This window comes from Engystomops pustulosus, chromosome 5 (assembly GCF_040894005.1).
Source record: "Engystomops pustulosus chromosome 5, aEngPut4.maternal, whole genome shotgun sequence".
Taxonomy (NCBI): Eukaryota; Metazoa; Chordata; class Amphibia; order Anura; family Leptodactylidae; genus Engystomops; species Engystomops pustulosus.
This window is the reverse complement of record NC_092415.1, coordinates 208,496,459-208,520,261: the sequence shown is the minus strand read 5'-3', so window position 1 is coordinate 208,520,261 and position 23,803 is coordinate 208,496,459. Positions and strand designations below refer to the sequence as shown.

Here is a 23,803-nt window from a genome sequence, read left to right as displayed (position 1 = left end):
TACTATGTGCAGGGGGTGTACTATGTGCAGGGTGTGTACTATGTACAGTGTGTACTATGTGGAGGGGGTGTACTATGTGCAGGGAGTGTACTATTTGCAGTGTGTGTACTATGTGCAGGGTGTGTACTATGTGCAGGGTGTGTACTATGTGCAGTGTGTACTATGTGCAGGGAGTGTACTATTTGCAGGGTGTGTACTATGTGCAGGGTGTGTACTATGTACAGTGTGTACTATGTGCAGGGGGGTGTACTATGTGCAGGGAGTGTACTATTTGCAGGGTGTGTACATATGTCCAGGGTGTGTACTATGTGCAGTGTGTACTATGTGCAGGGGGTGTACTATGTGCAGGGGGTGTACTATGTGCAGGGTGTGTACTATGTACAGTGTGTACTATGTGGAGGGGGTGTACTATGTGCAGGGAGTGTACTATTTGCAGTGTGTGTACTATGTGCAGGGTGTGTACTATGTGCAGGGTCCTGTGTATTATGTGCAGGGTGTATACTACCCTGTTTCCCCTAAAATAGGACATCCCCCGAAAATAAGACCTAGTATAATTTTGTTCAATCATAGAAATATAAGGCCTCCCCTGAAAATAAGACCTAGCTGCAGTCATTGCTACATCTCCCCCCAAGCCGTACATTAGTATTAGTAGATCCTTTATAGGTTGTGACATGGGTGAAGAATTTGCGGAATAAAATCACTGACTGTTTCAGGACAAATACGCTACAAGCAGCTAAATGGACATGAAGTGGTCATTTAAGGAAAGCGCTATCGCTAAATATGACAGATTGGGGCCAAATATTTCAATAATTCAGAGTTTGAATAGTTATAAGGATGTTTGAGAAGTAGATGTTTTGTTCAACAATAAATGTAAATTCTTGTTCTTGGAAAAATAAGACATCCCCTGAAAAGAAGACCTAGTGCCTCTTTAGGAGCAAAAATTAATATAAGACACTGTCTTATTTTCGGGGAAACAGGGTATGTGCAGTGTCCTGTGTACTATGTGCAGGGGGTGTACTGTGTGCAGTGTGTACTATGTGCAGTGTGTGTACTATGTGCAGTGTGTACTATGTGCAGGGGGTGTACTGTGTGCAGTGTGTACTATGTGCAGTGTGTGTACTATGTGCAGTGTGTACTATGTGCAGTGTGTGTACTATGTGCAGTGTGTACCATGTGCAGGGGGTGTACCATGTGCAGGGGGTGTACCATGTGCAGGCGGAGTACCATGTGCAGGGGGTGTACTATGTGCAGAGTCCTGTGTATAGTGCAGGGGGCTCCAGATTCAGGATTTATGGCCCATGTTCTTCATGAATCTGGTGCCCCGCGCACTGCGCCAAAAGAGGGCAACCCTTTTTTTGGTGCACCTTTAAAGGAAACCATCAGAAGTAGATGTGATGGTAGATTCCTCCTGCTTCTGCCCTAATCTGTAATTTAATGTTAAAAACTTTATTTTAGTAATTTTTAAGTCAATGAACTGCAGAGGTTACTGGGAGGTGGCGTAGCCTTAGGGTGCTGTCACACGGTGCGGTCTCGGTGCGCTTGCGTTTTTGCAGCTGGAAAAATGTTTATCCAAGATTCGAACCAGCAAAACGCAGGATAAGCATGGAAAAACGCAGGAGTTACCATGTGACAGCACCCTTAGCTCCCAGTGCCCGGCCGGGCTAGTCCACGCCCCAGGAGCCTCTATAGTTAATTTACATATTACTAAAATAAAGTTTGTAACAAGTTCAATTCCAGGATCATGAAATTACAGATTAGGGCAAAGGCAGGAGGAATCTTCCATCACATCTACTTCTGGGTAGTAGGTTTCCTTTACCATGGGGCGTGCGACACAATTTTGTTGGACTCTGCATGATAAATGTGGTGCCCGGTCCAACTGAGCAGCGGACGCCCCCATCGGTGCAGACCCTCGGATGAAGGGGCCCACAAGGGACCCAACACACGTGTTACTGTTCATAAAGGAGCCGCCTGTCCCGGAGGTGTTACTGATCCAGTATATTCCCCAACTCCTCTCCCCAAGTGCTCATGGGCCGCCTCTAGTGTCTGAATTCTATCAAGCATGTCCTGAATTTTCGGCAGCCTTTCCCCGTTTTAGACGCCCTCCGTGCTTTATAAATACCCCCGATTATCACCGTGCGGGTCTCCAGAAAGCTGAGATCCGCTGCCGCTACTTGGTGGTGATTCCGGGACCGGATGGGGAGCAGGAGGGGAACACGTCGTCACTGCTGCATAGCCTCGCCACCGCTGATTTTATTTATCTGCAAGGCCGGTGACATGCGGGACGTTTTTTCTTGGCGTTTTTGCATCCTTGTAAAATGCACCAGTTTTGTATATTGGCTTTTTAAATGTTATTTTTGATAAAGTGTCTTAACTTTGTGTTTTCTCCCTTGTGGTTTTTGTGCCTGCATTTTTAAGGAGCGTTTTTCAGAGCGGTTGCATATTTTGAAACGCAAGCGATTATATGCACAAGCAGCCGGGAGAACAAGATCACTTCATTCCTTTTTACAAAGTCCAAGAGACGCAGCTGCACAACATTACCGCACATACAGCAATGATTGTGCTTTTATAGTATGCATATATCCTGGCAAAAAAAAGCTGCACCTCTAGCGCCACCTCTTGGAAGTTCGCTCCCTATAAGTGACTTGGGTGTGAGCCAAACCGGTTGCAGCCGCTGCTTGGAAGGAATCAGATATCCTCCCTATGGGGTGCGACCTATGTCCCCTGCTGTGACCCTATAGAGACCCTATACACACTAGGAGCCCCGCTATACATTGCAGTGTACAGGAGCAGCCTGCAAGGGATTGTGGGAGATGTAGTCCTGGCAGCTGCAGCAGCAGGATGTGGTAGGTCATGTGATATAAGTACACAGGCTGCAGGCACACACAGGGTGCAGTGGTTACTGAGCGTCACCCTATGTGCGCCCTACAGATGCTCCATGATGTCTGCTGCAATGTTAGGGACGGTGAGTCGCTGTATTAACCCTTAATGCTGGCAGCACTTCTCTCTCATTTTTGTGCAGTTGTATGCAATCTATTGTTCTCTGTTATCAGCCTCTTTGGGATGTGTCTGTAGGACAGGTGGATGCAGTCGCTGCAAGATCAACCCAAGAAATCCTGGATAAATGACACTACAGGGTTAATAGGAGCTGGATTTGACGCCTTTTATCGTTAAGTCGTGATTTCTCGTGTCCGCTTAGATGTATTATTGGTGCAATCATGAAATCTATAGAAGTAATAGAAGGGATAATAATAATAATCACATGCACTGAAGTGGTTAAGTCTACGATCCTTTTTGGTCATTTGCTGAGCTACCAGCGTAGGTACCAGTGGGGTAAACATTGGGCCAGAGACGCACCATAACCCCCAGCGTGTTCATGTTCCAGGTCCCCGTATTCTTTGATGAGGTGGCGGTATATTTCTCAGAGGATGAATGGCGCCATCTAGAGGAGTGGCAGAAAACGCTGTACAGAGAGGTCACGCGGGAGAACCTGGACCTGGTGCTGTCTGTGGGTAAGGAGTTTCAGACATTGGGATATTGAGGGGTTCAGTCCGACTTATTGTCCAATGACTACTTCTATTTTCTGCCGCAGGCTACCAGTATTGCCGGCCCCCTCCCCCGCCCCGGCTCCTAGGTGACGATGAGGCATCTATTGGCAATTATTTTGGATTTCGGTTGGGTAAGTGAATCCGGTGCTGGTCTATATCATACATGCAAGAGCGTATCCCCTCCCCCGGACATATTATAGGGGTGTTCCAGGATATTGATTACTTGTCCGTATGATATCACATAGCTGATGGTCCAGCACCCCAATGATCAGCTGGGATTGGACAAGTGCGATTATTGGATAGCACCATATATTGTATTGTGGCTGTCTTTGGTATTGCAGTCCAGTTCCATTTATTTGGATAGTGAATAAATGGATGTACCCATGTGACTGATGGATATGATATCACAGATATCACCCAAACGCCACTTGATGTGGGTGTCAAGCCCCCAAAAATCGTCTCATTGCTGCCGCTGATCATTTATCCTTAGATACTCATGAATAATTTAATTCCAGGAAACCCTTTTAAATTACTTGTCATTCCTGCGGGACCCAACAAGTCCTTATTGGGATCCCTATTGATTTCATTGTAATGCTTCTTTACACCTGTGGAGGCGCTGCAGGAATACAGAACAGTTGTTGCTTTCTGTTTGCTGCCAGATGAGAGCGGATCACATGGGTTTTAGCAGGATAATCTGCAATGGGAATATTTCAGGGACACTTTACCAGAAATTGAGGGTGAAAAGCAGAAGATCCCTATAATTATAACACTTTGACCTTGTAGAGGAAGACCCTAGTGATGACTATTAGGCTCAAGCAATGGGTGTAAGTGTTGCATGCTTTTGGGAGAAGTGGGGCATACTATGGTGGGATCTCCCATTTATCATGAATTATTTCCTTAACATTGCAGGAGAAGAAGTAAGGTGGGATGTAGAAGACAAAGTAGAAGCCCCATTCAGCTGCCCAAAAGCGCTAATCAACGCCAGCAATGAGAGGAAAAAATCCTGCAACCCCCGGATACTACACAGGTGCTCGGAGTGCACGTTGGTGTTTGGCAGCTGGACCCTCCTTGAAACTCACAAGAAAACCCACAAGGAAGAAAAGGTTCGGAGTGAAGATGTGGTTCAAGCCGGACAGCAAATTCCTGAAGTTACCCGACGGCCTGCACCCACAGTAAGGGTCTTCCAATGCCCGAATTGTGAAAAATCATTTAGTAACCAGTCCGTCCTATCTCTGCACCAAAAAACTCACACGGGTGAGAAGCTCTTTAAATGTCCAGAGTGCGGCAAGAGCTTCCCGAAGAGGTCCCAGCTGGTGATGCACAAGAGATGCCACATCGAAGAAAGACCCTTCAAGTGCACAGAGTGCGAAAAAAGCTACACCCAGCAGTCCAAGCTGATCGAGCACCAAAGGACACACACTGGAGAAAAACCCTTCAAATGTAGCGAGTGCGGGAAAGGCTTCACCAAGAGGTCGCATCTCAAGGAACATCTGAGAATCCACACAGGAGACAAACCCCATAAGTGTGACCAGTGTGATAAGACATTCCATTACCCATCAAACCTGGTGGAGCATCAGAGGACACACTCCGGTGATCGGCCCTACCAATGTACCGAGTGTGGTAAGAGCTTTATCAAGATGTCCAAACTCATTGTCCACCTCCGCATTCACACGGGGGAGCGGCCGTACAAGTGCACAGAGTGCGACAAAAGCTTCAGTCAACAATCCAACCTTGTGGTCCATCAAAGGACTCACACTGGAGAGAAACCCTTTAAGTGCAATGACTGCAAGAAGACCTTCAGCTACCATTACACCCTCATGGTCCACCAAAGAACTCACACTGGGGAAAAACCTTACAAGTGTACCCTGTGTGAGAAAGCCTTCACTCAACACTCAAGTCTTAAGCTTCATCTTAAAGTTCACGATCCCCAACTACCCGGAGAGCCAGATAAGATCTTGTCTGAGGAGCCACCAACATCTGACCTGATAAAGACTGCAAAATGCAGACCTCTAAGCATGGTCCCACCAGCATCCACAAGTCCTCACAGTGACGAGCAGGACTATGAGGACAATTATCTTCCACGCTCGCCATTGAGTGAGTACTTAGGTGCCCTTTTACTTCCGGATAAGAAGTATAGCTGCCCTGAGTGTGACAAATCGTTCCTCGATAAGTCTAAGCTTGTAGTCCACCTGCGAACTCACACTGGGGAGCGTCCGTTCAAGTGCTCCATGTGTGATAAGGCTTTTATCCAATGGTCCCGTCTGACCGAGCACAGGAAGACTCACAATGGGGAGAAGCCCTACGTGTGTTCGGAGTGTGGTAAGAGTTTTCTTAAGATGTCTAAATTAACTGTCCATCGTAGGATACACACGGGTGAGAGGCCATATACCTGCACAGAATGTGGGAAGCAGTTCACTCAGCAATCCAACATGGTGATCCACCAGCGGATCCATACTGGGGAGAAACCCTTTAAATGTAATAGCTGTGACAAGATCTTCCGCTACCAGTCGTCTCTGATCAGGCACCGGCGGGATCACACAGGAGACACAGAGACCTAGCGGGACCAAACATCGTGCTGCATACTCCTAGCAATGTCAGGGTTCATGCTCTGTATCTCAGGGCCTACAATAAAACACTATATTTGTGGACAATCCCATGTCTTGGCTGTGTCTTTATGCCCCTTTGATCTCAGGCTCTGGTTGTTGTGTTCTCCTCTCAGAAGGGTCACCCATTGGGTTTTCTTTAGGACACTTGAGATCTTGACTTTGTCATTGCCACAAAAAAACTCCTTCTAATGCCATGGATCTACTTTCTTACTGTGTGAGTCAGAAGGTTCTGATGGGTCATGGACTCCCTGCACCTGAGCTTAGGGACCACCTGTATATGCTGCGGTACAGGCATAGGTGTATATCCCATTGTGGACATGCCATAGATGTCCAATAGACGCAGGTCCCAGAGATGCAGCCCAGACATTGGTAAGCACCGTTCTATCCCTGCTACATCTATGTATGCTAATGATGCCTAGTCTATTACCCTAATAGTCACAACCAGGATATTTCTGTACCTAAGAAAAAAGGGAACTTATAAGATGAGGGGTCACTAATGACTGTGACACAGGAGGAGATGAGGGGACATTAATGACTGTGACACAGGGGGGAGATGAGGGGACAGTAATGACTGTGACACAGGGGGAGATGAGGGGACACTAATGACTGTGACACAGGAGGAGATGAGGGGACACTAATGACTGTGACACAGGGGGAGGTGAGGGGACACTAATGACTGTGACACAGGAGGAGATGAGGGGACAGTAATGACTGGGACACAGGGGGAGATGAGGGGGACACTAATGACTGTGACACAGGGGGAGATGAGGGGGACACTAATGACTGTGACACAGGGGGAGATGAGGGGACACTAATGACTGTGACACAGGGGGAGATGAGGGGACACTAATGACTGTGACACAGGGGGAGATGAGGGGACACTAATGACTGTGACACAGGGAGAGATGAGGGGACAGTAATGACTGTGACACAGGAGGAGATGAGGGGACACTAATGACTGTGACACAGGAGGAGGTGAGGGGACACTAATGACTGTGACACAGGGGGAGATGAGGGGACACTAATGACTGTGACACAGGGGGAGATGAGGGGACACTAATGACTGTGACACAGGGGGAGATGAGGGGACACTAATGACTGTGACACAGGGGGAGATGAGAGGACACTAATGACTGTGACACAGGGGGAGATGAGAGGACACTAATGACTGTGACACAGGGGGAGATGAGGGGACACTAATGACTGTGACACAGGCGGAGATGAGGGGACACTAATGACTGTGACACAGGGGGAGATGAGAGGACACTAATGACTGTGACACAGGGGGGAGATGAGGGGACACTAATGACTGTGACACAGGAGATGAGGGGACACTAATGACTGTGACACAGGAGGAGATGAGGGGACACTAATGACTGTGACACAGGGGGGAGATGAGGGGACACTAATGACTGTGACACAGGGGGAGATGAGGGGACACTAATGACTGTGACACAGGAGGAGATGAGGGGACACTAATGACTGTGACACAGGGGGAGATGAGGGGACACTAATGACTGTGACACAGGGGGAGATGAGTGGACACTAATGACTGTGTCACAGGGGGAGATGAGGGGACACTAATGACTGTGACACAGGGGGAGATGAGGGGACACTAATGACTGTGACACAGGGGGAGATGAGTGGACACTAATGACTGTGTCACAGGGGGAGATGAGGGGACACTAATGACTGTGACACACGGGGGGGGAGATGAGGGGACACTAATGACTGACACAAGGAGATGAGGGGACACTAATGACTGTGACACGGGGAGATGAGGGGACACTAATGACTGTGACACAGGAGGAGATGAGGGGACACTAATGACTGTGACACAGGGGGAGATGAGGGGACACTAATGACTGTGACACAGGGGGAGATGAGGGGACAGTAATGACTGTGACACACAGGAGGATGACGGGAGTTGTAGTTCTGCCCGGCCCCACCTCCTCCGCTCCTCGGCTCTGGGGACTACATCTCCCAGTGATGCTTTGCGGGTGACGTGTGACCCCGGTCGTGCACAGTCCGGGCGCTGCCCCGGGTGTCGGGTGTGCGGGGGCGGGTGTCCGCGGCCTCCATGTCCCCTCTCTCCTCCTACTTCCTGTCCGCCCCGGCTGTGCTGTGTCCTCACTCCCCGGCAGTCGCATCCCCGGAGCCCAGACAATAGGACGGAGCCCGGAGCTGAGCGGCGCCCAGGACCATGTACGAGCGAGGTAAGAGGCGCCCGGCACCCCCATATCCACGGAGACTGCACCCCATGTATATAAGACACCTGTGCTCCGGTGTACCGCACCCCAATATATCCCTAATATTACACCCATCATCCTGCACCCTGTGTGTAGTACCCCGCTACTGTATCGTGTATATAAGCCCCCCTGTGCTGCACCCCAACATTACCTAATGTATGATTATCCTGCTCATGGCACCCCCATTATATCACACATTGCAGGCTGCACCCAATATTACCCTGCCGGTAACTACAGCACCCAATGCACCCACAACCCCTTACATTCTGCACCCCTGCACCCCCCTGTGCCTTGTGCACCCCCATTATATCACACATTGCAGGCTGCACCCAATATTACCTCTTCCCTGCCGGTAACTACAGCACCCAATGCACCCACAACTTACATCCCTTACATTCTGCACAGCCTGCACCCCCTCTGCACCCCATTATCCACCAGGTGTATGATATGGGTGCTGCCCTCATTCCTCTCATCACCTTGTGTCATGTCCCTCACCTCACACATCAGAGGGTCTGCAGCGCCCCCCGCCCCCCCAGGCCGCTCCTGGTAATTGTCCCCCATGTGATGACAGACGCGCGGAGCCACCAGCTGTCACATCGCTCTGGTCCCGCACTTCTTATCTTTACATCCGCCAAGAACTTTTGTTTCTCTTCTTTTATATATTAACATTAAACCTCATTTTAATTTAAAAAAAATGTTTTTATATTTTTTCTCTGCTGTTCATAGACTGAGCATTGGGCGTCTTGTAGCTTCTTCTGTGCTGCCGTCGCTCCTGATATTATTTTTGAGGTTTTTCTATAATTTTTTGTAGATTTTTGGGCTCGGGTCACTTCTGCATTGAGGCTTCCCTTGTTTTCTGCACTGTCAGCAGTTTTGTTTTGTGTTTTCTCTACATCATTATTATCTCTCTCTCTGTTTTTCTATTGGACGTCTGAAAATAAATACTATTATCCTGTTACTTTGTTCCCTTTCTTTTTCTTTCGTTATTGTTTTGGGAGTTTGTACTGTAAACACAGATATTTTGGGGCTTTCCCATGTGGCCACCAATATTGTATTTATTTCTCTCATTGGTGTTTTTATATTTTCCACATGTTTTCCCATATTTTTCTATATTTTATGATGTTCCTGTATTTGCCGATCACTGTGACTTGTGCCCAATTATGTAGTTGCCATCTCCTCGTGTTTTTCCCTGCGCTGTCACTATTGCTCGTGTCTGCGCTGTGGTTGAGGGGGGTGGAGAGGCGCAGGGATATCTTACACCCCCCTGATCCTGTTGCAGCTCGTTCTCACAAATGGGGGCATTCATCATTGCTGACAAGTGCCCTACTTTGCAATGCATGACTTTCTTCCCAGCAGAGTGTGATCAGCAGATCCCCAGGACTCGGGACCCCTCGGCTCCTCCAGGATGATTACACTCCATGCTGGGCTTCTCTTGGGGGATCTTCTTTACCTGGAGATCTGATTTTCCATTGGGCTTATATTGTGCAGCACTATTCATTCATTACTTTTGTAACCTCCTTTTTTCGCTAATGCTCCAATGCATTAACAATTAAAACTTTGCACGTGGTCATGTTGTTATGTGTATGCAGCCCCCATGCAGACTGATGTGTCAAGGTATCAAATAATGTGCTACTCTACAGTAGGGGTCTGCAGCCTTCAGCACTCAAACTACAATTCCCAGGAAGCCCTATTCCCCTTCAAAGAAATAAATATGCATGCTAGGAATTACAATCTAACCTAGCAACACAATAACAAAGTGATGAGGGCAAGATTAGGCTGACACCCAGGTACAGGGTATGTTTGCCATGTGCAGGCACTGCAGCAGCAATAATTTATGGGAGGCTTTAGTCCTCAAGCCTGCAGAATAGTGAGTGCAGCTCTGGAGTATAATACAGGATGTAACTCAGGATCAGTACAGGATAAGTAATGTCATGTATGTGCACAGTGACTGCACCAGCAGCAGAATAGTGAGTGCAGCTCTGGAGTATAATACAGGATGTAACTCAGGATCAGTACAGGATAAGTAATGTCATGTATGTACACAGTGACTGCACCAGCAGCAGAATAGTGAGTGCAGCTCTGGGGTATAATACAGGATGTAACTCAGGATCAGTACAGGATAAGTAATGTCATGTATGTACACAGTGACTGCACCAGCAGCAGAATAGTGAGTGCAGCTCTGGGGTATAATACAGGATGTAACTCAGGATCAGTACAGGATAAGTAATGTCATGTATGTACACAGTGACTGCACCAGCAGCAGAATAGTGAGTGCAGCTCTGGGGTATAATACAGGATGTAACTCAGGATCAGTACAGGATAAGTAATGTCATGTATGTACACAGTGACTGCACCAGCAGCAGAATAGTGAGTGCAGCTCTGGGGTATAATACAGGATGTAACTCAGGATCAGTACAGGATAAGTAATGTCATGTATGTACACAGTGACTGCACCAGCAGCAGAATAGTGAGTGCAGCTCTGGAGTATAATACAGGATGTAACTCAGGATCAGTACAGGATAAGTAATGTCATGTATGTACCCAGTGACTGCACCAGCAGCAGAATAGTGAGTGCAGCTCTGGTGTATAATACAGGATGTAACTCAGGATCAGTACAGGATAAGTAATGTCATGTATGTACACAGTGACTGCCCCAGCAGCAGAATAGTGAGTGCAGCTCTGGGGTATAATACAGGATGTAACTCAGGATCAGTACAGGATAAGTAATGTCATGTATGTACACAGTGACTGCACCAGCAGCAGAATAGCGAGTGCAGCTCTGGGGTATAATACAGGATGTAACTCAGGATCAGTACAGGATAAGTAATGTCATGTATATACACAGTGACTGCACCAGCAGCAGAATAGTGAGTGCAGCTCTGGGGTATAATACAGGATGTAACTCAGGATCAGTACAGGAGAAGTAATGTCATGTATGTACACAGTGACTGCACCAGCAGCAGAATAGTGAGTGCAGCTCTGGGGTATAATACAGGATGTAACTCAGGATCAGTACAGGAGAAGTAATGCCATGTATGTACACAGTGACTGCACCAGCAGCAGAATAGTGAGTGCAGCTCTGGGGTATAATACAGGATGTAACTCAGGATCAGTACAGGATAAGTAATGTCATGTATGTACACAGTGACTGCACCAGCAGCAGAATAGTGAGTGCAGCTCTGGGGTATAATACAGGATGTAACTCAGGATCAGTACAGGATAAGTAATGTCATGTATGTACACAGTGACTGCACCAGCAGCAGAATAGTGAGTGCAGCTCTGGGGTATAATACAGGATGTAACTCAGGATCAGTACAGGATAAGTAATGTCATGTATGTACACAGTGACTGCACCAGCAGCAGAATAGTGAGTGCAGCTCTGGGGTATAATACAGGATGTAACTCAGGATCAGTACAGGATAAGTAATGTCATGTATGTACACAGTGACTGCACCAGCAGCAGAATAGTGAGTGCAGCTCTGGAGTATAATACAGGATATAAATCGCATACACAATACACATTATAGTACATGTTTGGGATTAGTAAGTATTATTGGTAGTTTCAGCTTCTATGTGGAGGATGAGGGTGATTGTTCCTATAACAGACTCTATGGGGTCTCTTTGGGTTCCCATCCCCCATACAATCCCCTCTTAGATGTCTGTCCCTGTATTCTGATGGTAATTTCCGTGTGTCCGGTTGGATGTGACATGTCTGGGTGACGCTGATTGATGCCGGTCTCTGTCTCTGTTCTTGTCAGGTCCATGATGTCTCGCTGCCTGGTGAGGGGGTGCAGGAGTGAGTCTGGGGGGCCAGACAGCTCTATCACCTTCCACCCCTTCCCTGCTGATCGGGAGGCTGCAGAGAGATGGCTCAGTGTGTGCGGGGTCTCTGGCCAGGAGTCTTCTCAGCTACTGAAGGATCTGGAGAACGGCGCCCCCGGGAGGTACCGGCTCTGCTCGCTGCACTTTGATAAAGGAGCCTTTGAAACAAACTCGGACGCCAAGACCCCCAGTGTGACCCTACGAAATGGAGCGGAGCCGACGGTGCTGCTGAGCTCAGCGCTGACACCTGTGAGCAAAGTAAGTGCTGACAAGGATCCCCACCAAATCCATAGGATGGACCTTAGAGGGTTTGTCTGTAAGACTGGGGATAAAAGGCTGATCATAAAACAGGGGTCCACAGCTTCATTACATGTCCCCCTCTGGCTCTTAGAGCTGAGGAACCACTAGAGGAGCCTGAGTGCCACGGACAGGATGTCCAACCAGTTTATAGGGGGTAACCCAAGATAAAATGGGGCTAATATGCTGATCCCTGGGGGTCCGACCACTGGGACCCCACTGATCCTGAGAACAGACGGATGAATGGAGCTTGTTCCATTCTGCATTGCTGGACATAGTGGATTGCTGTACTCATCAGCCCCATAGGAGGTTTCATGATCCACCGGACACTCTAGTCATTCAGGGGGACAGGACGGGTGGGGGTCTGATCTCTGTGACCTCTGATGGTTTGGGGTCTGATCTCTGTCACCTCTGATCTGCCTAATGTAGCTGATCGGTGCAGAATGATCGGCTCCTTTGTGATCCCATCTATCCCCTTATTAATCTTGTGGGGTCTTAATATTAGTGGGAAGTGCCCCCTGCTCCCGTTATAGCACATTATCCGGGGCCCTTGTGATGGATGTGGACGTGATGACTGATCCTGACACACGACTCCCATCATCCATCACTGTCACTTGTCTGCGTCACTCCAATTCCTCATTTCACTCCGAGCCTGACAAGCGACGTCCATCCCATTAATCATGTTCCCAGCTGTCAGGGGGACTCCTCCCCGTCCACCATCATTGTTTGCTGTTGGCTGTCGCTCTGCACAGCAGCTGTGAGCGCTGAGAACACAAGGTCGTCCTGTGAACCCCTGCAAATAGACTTTGGGTGAGGCTAAGGGCAATTGCCTAATGTTAGGGAGATCCAGGAATGGGCCTGTCCCAGGCAGCGGAGCAGAACGTGACCCTGGCCACCGGATCTGGTGCAGGACAGGGAGGCCGAGCCGCCTCTGGTGCAGGGCAGGGAGGCCGAGGCGCCTCTGGTGCAGGGCAGGGAGGCCGAGCCGCCTCTGGTGCAGGGCAGGGAGGCCGAGCCGCCTCTGGTGCAGGGCAGGGAGGCCGAGCCGCCTCTGGTGCAGGGCAGGGAGGCCGAGCCGCCTCTGGTGCAGGGCAGGGAGGCCGAGCCGCCTCTGGTGCAGGGCAGGGAGGCCGAGCCGCCTCTGGTGCAGGGCAGGGAGGCCGAGCCGCCTCTGGTGCAGGGCAGGGAGGCCGAGCCGCCTCTGGTGCAGGGCAGGGAGGCCGAGCCGCCTCTGGTGCAGGGCAGGGAGGCCGAGCCGCCTCTGGTGCCGGGCAGGGAGGCCGAGCCGCCTCTGGTGCCGGGCAGGGAGGCCGAGCCGCCTCTGGTGCCGGGCAGGGAGGCCGAGCCGCCTCTGGTGCAGGGCAGGGAGGCCGAGCCGCCTCTGGTGCAGGGCAGGGAGGCCGAGCCGCCCCTGGTGCAGGGCAGGGAGGCCGAGCCGCCCCTGGTGCAGGGCAGGGAGGCCGAGCCGCCCCTGGTGCCGGGCAGGGTGGCCGAGCCGCCCCTGGTGCCGGACAGGGAGGCCGAGCCGCCCCTGGTGCCGGACGGGAAGGCCGAGCCGGCTCAGAATATTTTAAGAAGTTGCTATTCATGCATTTCCTCTGTGCTGGACTCTCCAGACTGCAATGATGAGGATGATAGGGGTTGTATTCCTGGTTTTGTATCTTCTCATCTATTGGAGGTGTTATGTAGCAGAGTCGGCCCTCGCATCATAAATCATTGAGGTTTTCATTCCTCTTCTCGCTGATTGCTCCTGCCAAACCATCTCTCCATAGTTTCCATGGCAACCAGCGACCGGCCATCTTTTCTTCTTGATGTCACTTGTAGACTTGGCTGCTTCACGTGCGTATCGGACGGTAGTTCTCCTGCAGACCATCGCGCTGCCTGTAACCTCTGGTGTAATGTTAGGTGTTCTCTTTTTTTCTAGGTTACTTCTTCCTTACCAGCCGCCGGCAGCCCGCGCACCCAGACTCCGCCTCCAGCGCCCGCATGCACCTCTTCCCAGACTTCGCCTCCGGCGCCCACATGCACCTGTCCTCCACCTGTGCCCGGGACCTCTAATGCTGCGAAGGTAAGAGAATGGGCTCCATCATGACCCCAGCCCTAACCTGACCCATTACCTGATTCTGAAGCTCCAATAAAGGGTCTTAAATCATAACTTGGTGAATGTTGTTAATGCACTGGGACCGTCCTCACACTGCTGTGCTTACAGTGAGGACACACTCCCAATATAATCCTGGAATATTAATCCATAAATCACAGTCCTGTAGCTACTAACATACACAAAGGTCTGATTACACATCTCTCCAGGGACAATACCTGATTGTCAACACAGAGAACAGCAGTAAGAGGACATGTGTGTTTGTCCCTTGTGTATTTGAAGAAACTATAAGTGATCCAGGTGTCTGTGTCTCTGTTTTTGCTTCAGGTTTCAGATTGTGGAAATTCACTTAATGTCCATTTCCCAGCTGCTGAATCCAGACCCCGGGTGTCGCAGTGCAGCACAGGAGCCACGGTGGTCACCCCCCAAGCCGGGGTCAGCCAGGTGAGAGGTCAGGGTCAATCTTCAGGTCACACACATCAGAAAGGAGGAACTGGACCAGATGGGGCCTCACTACTTAAAGGGGCAGCCACACTCTCCCATCTTGTGGATTAAACATATCGATAGCTATATGTTGGCAACCCCTTTAAGAAATGACAAATACCAACAAGACATATATTATTACAGTTCATATTTAGGACTGGGGTTCTGGGTCACAGCAGCTCAGAGGATTTCATGAGAGGATCTTGATGGTTTATTTATTTATATATGTTACACATTGTAACCTAATTTCTATAACCTTCCTATGGTGTGGATGACATGAAGGTCAACAATGTTACAACGAGTAGTATTGTTTACCTTGGGTGCAACCTGCGCTCCTTATTGTGATTAAGTGTTAATACTGTTTATATGTTTATTAGAATATCCTTAAATAAACTTTAATATGAAAAAATCAGAACAATCTATATTGATTCTACATTGTAATCCAGATCTTGTCGACTTCTGACCTTTACTTATTCCACAGATCGTTCTCAACTTCCGTGACCAAGGGAAAGCTCTTACACTGGATAATGTGTCCACAGACAGCGCCCCCCAGTGTCAGGGAGGATGCCACTGCCAGCAGAGAGTGGTCAAGCAGGTGAGAGCCTGGAAACACGGGACAAGATCTGTATGAGGAAGGTGGGGAGTGAGGGTGCAGATCTACAGGGAACCTGTCAGCAGGTGTGACCGTGTAGACTGCAGCCAGTGCCACGTATTGTCCCTGGAGAGATGTGTAATCAGAGCTTTGTGTATGTCGCTGGTAGCAGCAGGACTGTGATATGTATGAATGTAGATTCCATAATTGTAGCTTCTCCAAGTGCACTGGGGGCGTGTCCTCACACTGCTGTGCTCTTAGCTGATTGAATGAAGCTGCTTCCCTCTGTAAAAGCCGCAGTGGGGGTCTGGTGGACACTACACCAGTCTCTAGGTGCAGCAGGAAAGATCATTGCAGTAATCAGTGTACAGAGCACAGCAGGGTGAGGACATTTTGTATTACATTAGACGGCTCTGTGTTCTGCATATAATCTCTCCTGTTGTCCTCAGGTTGTCATCATATTCCTTGATCATCCGCACGAGTCCATTCCCCCAACGTCTTCTACCTCGTCTCGAGACTTTCCTTCCACATTCAGTTCCAGCACCCAGACTGAAGAGAAAGATGGAGGATCCGACACTGATGGTCAGGTCCATCCAGAGAGACCTGTCCTGTGCACGTCCTCTCCCGACACCAGCATGGAGGTCAGCGGTCCACAAGAAAACTGCGAGGCACAAGTCTCCACAGCAGCCAAGGAGAGCGCCCCCAAGTCTAGCCCCGGGGCGCAGGGCCCAGAGTCCTCCCAGGAGCCGATGCAGACCGAAAAGAACGAGGGCAGCACAAGACAAGCCGATCCGAAGCAGCGCACCCCCGCCGGGGACTCACAGGATCTGGGGACACCTTGGACTGTATGTACAGATGCTGCACCCCGAAATGTGGTATTTACTAATATTTGTATGTACACTGAAGGTGTATCCTTTACCATAACCCTAAATCATAAACGGGTCAGTATTTAGCTAGCAATGTATCCTAGTCTCTTCTCCAATGGTAAACACTGTACTGGCCCTTTAAGAACAGGGACCATGAGCAGGACTGGTGCAGTATTAAGTAGACATTTATTACCTGTCCACAGACTAAGTGATAACAAGTGTCTAGCGCCATCTACAGGCAACTGCCGTATAAGTCAATGCTGACCCAAATAAAGGCAAATAAAGAGTGGTACTAACTAATTTCTTCTGTATTTAAGTAATTTCTTTTTCTATCTTTATTAGCAACTGACAAATGAACAATCATCAACACATATCAGGAAATGTCACCAGAGACCAGAGAACCCATCAGTGTGTCCTCACATCCCCAAGACCACTGAACAGTTCAGCCTGGATCCATCTATTAACCAGGTACACAATTGCTGTGTATGATGTGAATGACCAGCAAGTGATACTTCTCCCTATGTAACTACTATAATACTGCCCCCTATGTGCAGGAATATAACTACTATAATACTGCTCCTATGTACAGGAATATAACTACTATAATACTGCCCCCTATGTACAGGAATATAACTACTATAATACTGCCCCCTATGTACAGGAATATAACTACTATAATACTGCCCCCTATGTACAAGAATATAACTACTATATTACTGCTCCCTATGTACAAGAATATAACTACTATAATACTACCCCCTATGTACAGGAATATAACTACTATAATACTGCCCCCTATGTACAGGAATATAACTACTATAATACTGCCCCCTATGTACAAGAATATAACTACTATATTACTGCCCCTATGTACAGGAATATAACTACTATAATACTGCCCCCTATGTACAAGAATATAACTACTATAATACTACCCCTATGTACAGGAATATAACTACTATAATACTGCCTCCTATGTACAAGAATATAACTACTATAATACTGCCCCCTATGTACAAGAATATAACTACTATAATACTGCCCCCTATGTACAAGAATATAACTACTATAATACTGCCTCCTATGTACAAGAATATAACTACTATAATACTGCCCCCTATGTACAAGAATATCACTACTATAATACTGCCCCCTATGTACAGGAATATAACTACTATAATACTGCCTCCTATGTACAAGAATATAACTACTATAATACTGCCCCCTATGTACAAGAATATAACTACTATAATACTGCCCCCTATGTACAAGAATATAACTACTATAATACTGCCTCCTATGTACAAGAATATAACTACTATAATACTGCCCCCTATGTACAAGAATATCACTACTATAATACTGCCCCTATGTACAAGAATATAACTACTATAATACTGCCCCCTATGTACAAGAATATAACTACTATAATACTGCCCCCTATGTACAAGAATATAACTACTATAATACTGCCTCCTATGTACAAGAATATAACTACTATAATACTGCCCCCTATGTACAAGAATATCACTACTATAATACTGCCCCCTATGTACAGGAATATAACTACTATAATACTGCCCCCTATGTACAAGAATATCACTACTATAATACTGCCCCCTATGTACAGGAAAATAACTACTATAATACTGCCCCCTATGTACAAGAATATAACTACTATAATACTGCCCCCTATGTACAGGAATATAACTACTATAATACTGCCCCCTATGTACAGGAATATAACTACTATAATACTGCCCCCTATGTACAAGAATATAACTACTATAATACTGCCCCCTGTGTACAGGAATATAACTACTATAATACTGCCCCCTGTGTACAGGAATATAACTACTATAATACTGCCCCCTATGTACAAGAATATCACTACTATAATACTGCCCCCTATGTACAAGAATATAACTACTATAATACTGCCCCCTGTGTACAGGAATATAACTACTATAATACTGCCCCCTATGTACAGGAATATAACTACTATAATACTGCCCCCTATGTACAGGAATATAACTACTATAATACTGCCCCCTATGTACAGGAATATAACTACTATAATACTGCCCCCTATGTACAAGAATATCACTACTATAATACTGCCCCCTATGTACAAGAATATAACTACTATAATACTGCCCCCTATGTACAAGAATATAACTACTATAATACTGCCCCCTATGTACAGGAATATAACTACTATAATACTGCCCCCTATGTACAGGAATATAACTACTATAATACTGCTCCTATGTACAAGAATATAACTACTATAATACTGCCCCCTATGTACAGGAATATAACTACTATAATACTGCTCCTATGTACAGGAATATAACTACTATAATACTGCTCCTATGTACAGGAATATAACTACTATAATACTGTCCCCTATGTACAAGAATATAACTACTATAATACTGCCTCCTATGTACAAGAATATAACTACTATAATACTGCTCCTATGTACAGGAATATAACTACTATAATACTGCTCCTATGTACAGGAATATAACTACTATAATACTGTCCCCTATGTACAAGAATATAACTACTATAATACTGCCTCCTATGTACAAGAATATAACTACTATAATACTGCCCCCTATGTACAAGAATATAACTACTATAATACTGCCCCCTATGTACAAGAATATAACTACTATAATACTGCCCCCTATGTACAGGAATATAACTACTATAATACTGCCCCCTATGTACAGGAATATAACTACTATAATACTGCCCCCTATGTACAGGAATATAACTACTATAATACTGCCCCCTATGTACAGGAATATAACTACTATAATACTGCCCCCTATGTACAAGAATATAACTACTATAATACTGCCCCCTATGTACAGGAAGTTAACTACTATAATACTGCCCCCTATGTACAGGAATATAACTACTATAATACTGCCCCCTATGTACAAGAATATAACTACTATAATACTGCCCCCTATGTACAAGAATATAACTACTATAATACTGCCCTCTATGTACAGGAATATAACTACTATAATACTGCCCCCTATGTACAAGAATATAACTACTATAATACTGCCCCCTATGTACAGGAATATAACTACTACAATACTGCCCCCTATGTACAAGAATATAACTACTATAATACTGCCCCCTATGTACAAGAATATAACTACTATAATACTGCCCCCTATGTACAGGAATATAACTACTATAATACTGCCCCCTATGTACAGGAATATAACTACTATAATACTGCCCCCTATGTACAGGAATATAACTACTATAATACTGCCCCCTATGTACAAGAATATAACTACTATAATACTGCCCCCTATGTACAGGAAGATAACTACTATAATACTGCCCCCTATGTACAGGAATATAACTACTATAATACTGCCCCCTATGTACAAGAATATAACTACTATAATACTGCCCCCTATGTACAAGAATATAACTACTATAATACTGCCCTCTATGTACAGGAATATAACTACTATAATACTGCCCCCTATGTACAAGAATATAACTACTATAATACTGCCCCCTATGTACAAGAATATAACTACTATAATACCGCCCCCTTTGTACAAGAATATAACTACTATAATACTGCCCCCTATGTACAGGCATATAACTACTATAATACTGCCCCCTATGTACAGGAATATAACTACTACAATACTGCCCCCTATGTACAAGAATATAACTACTATAATACTGCCCCCTATGTACAAGAATATAACTACTATAATACTGCCCCCTATGTACAAGAATATAACTACTATAATACTGCCCTCTATGTACAGGAATATAACTACTATAATACTGCCCCCTATGTACAAGAATATAACTACTATAATACTGCCCCCTATGTACAAGAATATAACTACTATAATACCGCCCCCTTTGTACAAGAATATAACTACTATAATACTGCCCCCTATGTACAGGCATATAACTACTATAATACTGCCCCCTATGTACAGGAATATAACTACTACAATACTGCCCCCTATGTACAAGAATATAACTACTATAATACTGCCCCCTATGTACAAGAATATAACTACTATAATACTGCCCCCTATGTACAAGAATATAACTACTATAATACTGCCCCCTATGTACAAGAATATAACTACTATAATACTGCCCCTATGTACAAGAATATAACTACTATAATACTGCCCCCTATGTACAAGAATATAACTACTATAATACTGCCCCCTATGTACAAGAATATAACTGCTATAATACTGCCCCCTATGTACAGGAATATAACTACTATAATACTGCCCCCTATGTACAGGAATATAACTACTATAATACTGCCCCCTATGTACAAGAATATAACTACTATAATACTGCCCCCTATGTACAGGAATATAACTGCTATAATACTGCCCCCTATGTACAAGAATATAACTGCTATAATACTGCCCCCTATGTACAAGAATATAACTACTATAATACCGCCCCCTATGTACAAGAATATAACTACTATAATACTGCCCCCTATGTACAGGAATATAACTGCTATAATACTGTCCCCTATGTACAGGAATATAACTACTATAATACTGCCCCCTATGTACAAGAATATAACTACTATAATACCGCCCCCTATGTACAAGAATATAACTACTATAATACTGCCCCCTATGTACAGGAATATAACTGCTATAATACTGTCCCCTATGTACAGGAATATAACTACTATAATACTGCCCCCTATGTACAGGGATATAACTACTATAATACTGCCCCCTATGTACAGGAATATAACTACTATAATACTGCCCCCTATGTACAGGAATATAACTACTATAATACTGCCCCCTATGTACAAGAATATAACTACTATAATACCGCCCCCTATGTTTGTCTCGGGGGTCTGTATATGTCGGGGTATAATCTTGTGTCTCCTCTGTGTATGGTCAGTGTGTTGGGGAAGTGCTGGAGCGGTATCATGTGCCTCCTCTCCCTTGTGTCTCCTCGGCTCAGTGTCCCTGTGTATCCGCCTCGGGGCATGTGAAGCAGGTAAGTGCAGATGATGATGTCCTCTCTATAGGTGATTATTAACCCTTCGTGGATCATACTAGTCAGTTTTCTCTTTGTAGATTGTTCTGAATTTTGTGGAGCCGGAGAAGACGGCAGAGGATCGGGAAATCCCTACATCCAGTGATCTGTCCTCTCCTGTGGTCACATCACAGCAGCATCAGGAGACACAGGTAGGTCCTGACCTATGACCCTCCCATGAACCCTATATCTGGCATCATATTCCTGATCTCCTCCTCCTCTTCTTCTCAGACTTGTGATGACCTCCAGCAGAGAACTTGGGAAGAAGCGAGGACCCTGCAGAGACCCCCGGTGTGCCGCAGCTGCCCGCCGCTCCTGAGCGCCCCTTCATGGTTACATCAGGTGATGCACATCCTCTGGTTTTATGTGTGCGGCACATCCATGTTCTAGGATTAACCCATTGGTGACCCTATATTCCGGCACAGGAAACAGAGCGTAACCCAGAGCGACCGGAGACGGACGGGCGGCAGCCACAGGACGTCAGTGACAGCCCCGAGAATAAGGTATTGCAGATCTTCATTGTGTCCCCAGAGAGGGGTCCTGCATGGTCTGATTTATTGACCTCTGACCTTTCCCTCAGGTGACTTATGAAGACGTCGCCATATATTTCTCTAAGGAAGAATGGGAACTCCTTGGGGACGGCGAGAAGGATCTCTACAGGACGGTCATGTCTGATAACTACCGGTCCCTGAGCAGTCTGGGTAACAGTCGCCCCTGTTCACACCTGCGGTTCTGTGCTCATTAAAGGGGCGTGCGTGTCATTATTGTGTTATTCCCCACCCTAGGACTCCTGCAGGAGAAGCCTGACCTTGTGATACGGATGGAGAAGCAGGAGGAGAATCTCTGGGTGAATGAAGAGACCTGCAGGAGGATCCATCCCCCGGGTGAGTGCACGTGAGGTCCTGCCCTGACACACTGTAACAAACTGCAGCTATCAATGTTTTCAGTCCTGTAATGTGAACAGTCATTCATGTGCAACTAAAGACATAGGAGAGGGGATAATTTTCTGATCATTATGATGGGACCCCCATTGTCACAAAATAGGGGCCTACAGCGCCCACATGAGTGCTCCACATGAAAGTGGGACTGAACCTGCTCTCATAGCAGACGCCCTATTGATGGAGCGCTCTTAATAGTGGATGCTTGAGGCACTTGGAGGTCCTGATTTTGTGGTCACTGGGGGCACTTCAGTGACCAGATAATTATCCCCCCTTATTCTGTGTCATTAGGGGCGCAACAAATTCAGTTTACATTCACAATATGAAGACCTTCTCTGACCTGCTGACAGCTGTGGCATGTGACAGTGTGTCAGTGCAGGACAGAGCTGAAGGCTAAAGCCGTGGCATGGTTCTTGGGCTGTGTATATGTAAGACCTGAGAAGCCTTTTGTGATTTGGGGCCGGTCCAAGCACAATTCTTCTTGTCATTTCAGAGGAGAACCAGGACCTGGATGTGGACGGCTTCAGCCGATGTGCGAAGGACAGTGATGCGTCGTCTTGTTCCGGACGAGGTGAGGCGTGTGATACCGCGTGATGTGTACACGTATGTAACGTGTCTCAGTCGCTGAATATCACTCTCCTTTCTGCAGAGTCTGCTGAGAGTAGTAGTCACCTCGGTGCCTTGATGCGGCTTGTGAATGAGATCCCCGGTTTCCTATTGGGCAGTTCAGTCACAGATGAAAGCTCCTCTCCGGCCCGCAGCACAGAGGATCATGGGAGCAGCCGGACGTTCCTGGAAGGTATGAGTTCTATCCAACACTCGAAAATCTGGGTGACGGCCGCCCTGTAGATCCTAGGGATTGTCCTAATCTACCTAGTAATGCAGTGATATGGATATGCATGGGGGGAGAGGACCTGGAAAAGCTGGATGATGACCCCTGATGACGACTCACTCAGCTTTCCCATCATCTCTTTCACATCTCTGCCTACTTGGGTCTTAACAACTGATTTATTTTATTTTTTTTATTCCTATCACCTTTTTTATTTTTGGGATTAGGGGTTTGTTTTTTGTGTGTTTCTCAGCCGTGCCCCGATTTATACATTTAGCATCTCATCTATTTATGGGGAGGAATGAAAGAACATTTAAATGTAATTTTGTCTCGTTTGTCTTGTCTTTGCTTCAAATGTAACTCAATAACTTTATGCTGGAGTTT

General features: G+C 46.6%; 2 protein-coding genes across 8 annotated transcripts in view; both read left to right on the top strand.

Annotated features, from left to right (window-relative positions):
• Window positions 1–6,196, top strand: part of LOC140134167 (uncharacterized) — a 46,567-nt gene extending 40,371 nt beyond the window's left edge. The window contains exons 4-7 of the mRNA XM_072154803.1: window positions 2,778–2,962; window positions 3,383–3,509; window positions 3,590–3,676; window positions 4,455–6,196. Coding sequence (XP_072010904.1) covers window positions 2,778–2,962; window positions 3,383–3,509; window positions 3,590–3,676; window positions 4,455–6,103 — 2,048 coding nt within the window. The 3' untranslated portion in view covers window positions 6,104–6,196. The remainder of the gene's footprint in view (window positions 1–2,777; window positions 2,963–3,382; window positions 3,510–3,589; window positions 3,677–4,454) is intronic.
• A 1,797-nt stretch (window positions 6,197–7,993) lies between these two features.
• The window catches only part of LOC140133840 (uncharacterized), a 36,563-nt gene continuing 20,753 nt past the window's right edge, over window positions 7,994–23,803 (top strand). For 2 of the 7 annotated variants that reach the window (XM_072154476.1, XM_072154475.1), the window contains exons 1-15: window positions 7,995–8,367; window positions 12,159–12,480; window positions 14,444–14,587; window positions 14,945–15,061; window positions 15,582–15,695; window positions 16,142–16,567; window positions 16,901–17,026; window positions 21,515–21,613; window positions 21,694–21,804; window positions 21,884–21,994; window positions 22,078–22,155; window positions 22,233–22,353; window positions 22,438–22,536; window positions 23,084–23,161; window positions 23,240–23,389. In XM_072154476.1, coding sequence (XP_072010577.1) covers window positions 12,163–12,480; window positions 14,444–14,587; window positions 14,945–15,061; window positions 15,582–15,695; window positions 16,142–16,567; window positions 16,901–17,026; window positions 21,515–21,613; window positions 21,694–21,804; window positions 21,884–21,994; window positions 22,078–22,155; window positions 22,233–22,353; window positions 22,438–22,536; window positions 23,084–23,161; window positions 23,240–23,389 — 2,092 coding nt within the window. In that variant the 5' untranslated portion in view covers window positions 7,995–8,367; window positions 12,159–12,162. Of the gene's footprint in view, window positions 8,368–12,158; window positions 12,481–14,443; window positions 14,588–14,944; window positions 15,062–15,581; window positions 15,696–16,141; window positions 16,568–16,900; window positions 17,027–21,514; window positions 21,614–21,693; window positions 21,805–21,883; window positions 21,995–22,077; window positions 22,156–22,232; window positions 22,354–22,437; window positions 22,537–23,083; window positions 23,162–23,239; window positions 23,390–23,803 lie in introns of all 7 variants that reach the window. The other 5 variants (XM_072154478.1, XM_072154479.1, XM_072154477.1 and 2 more) reach the window with 4 other exon arrangements.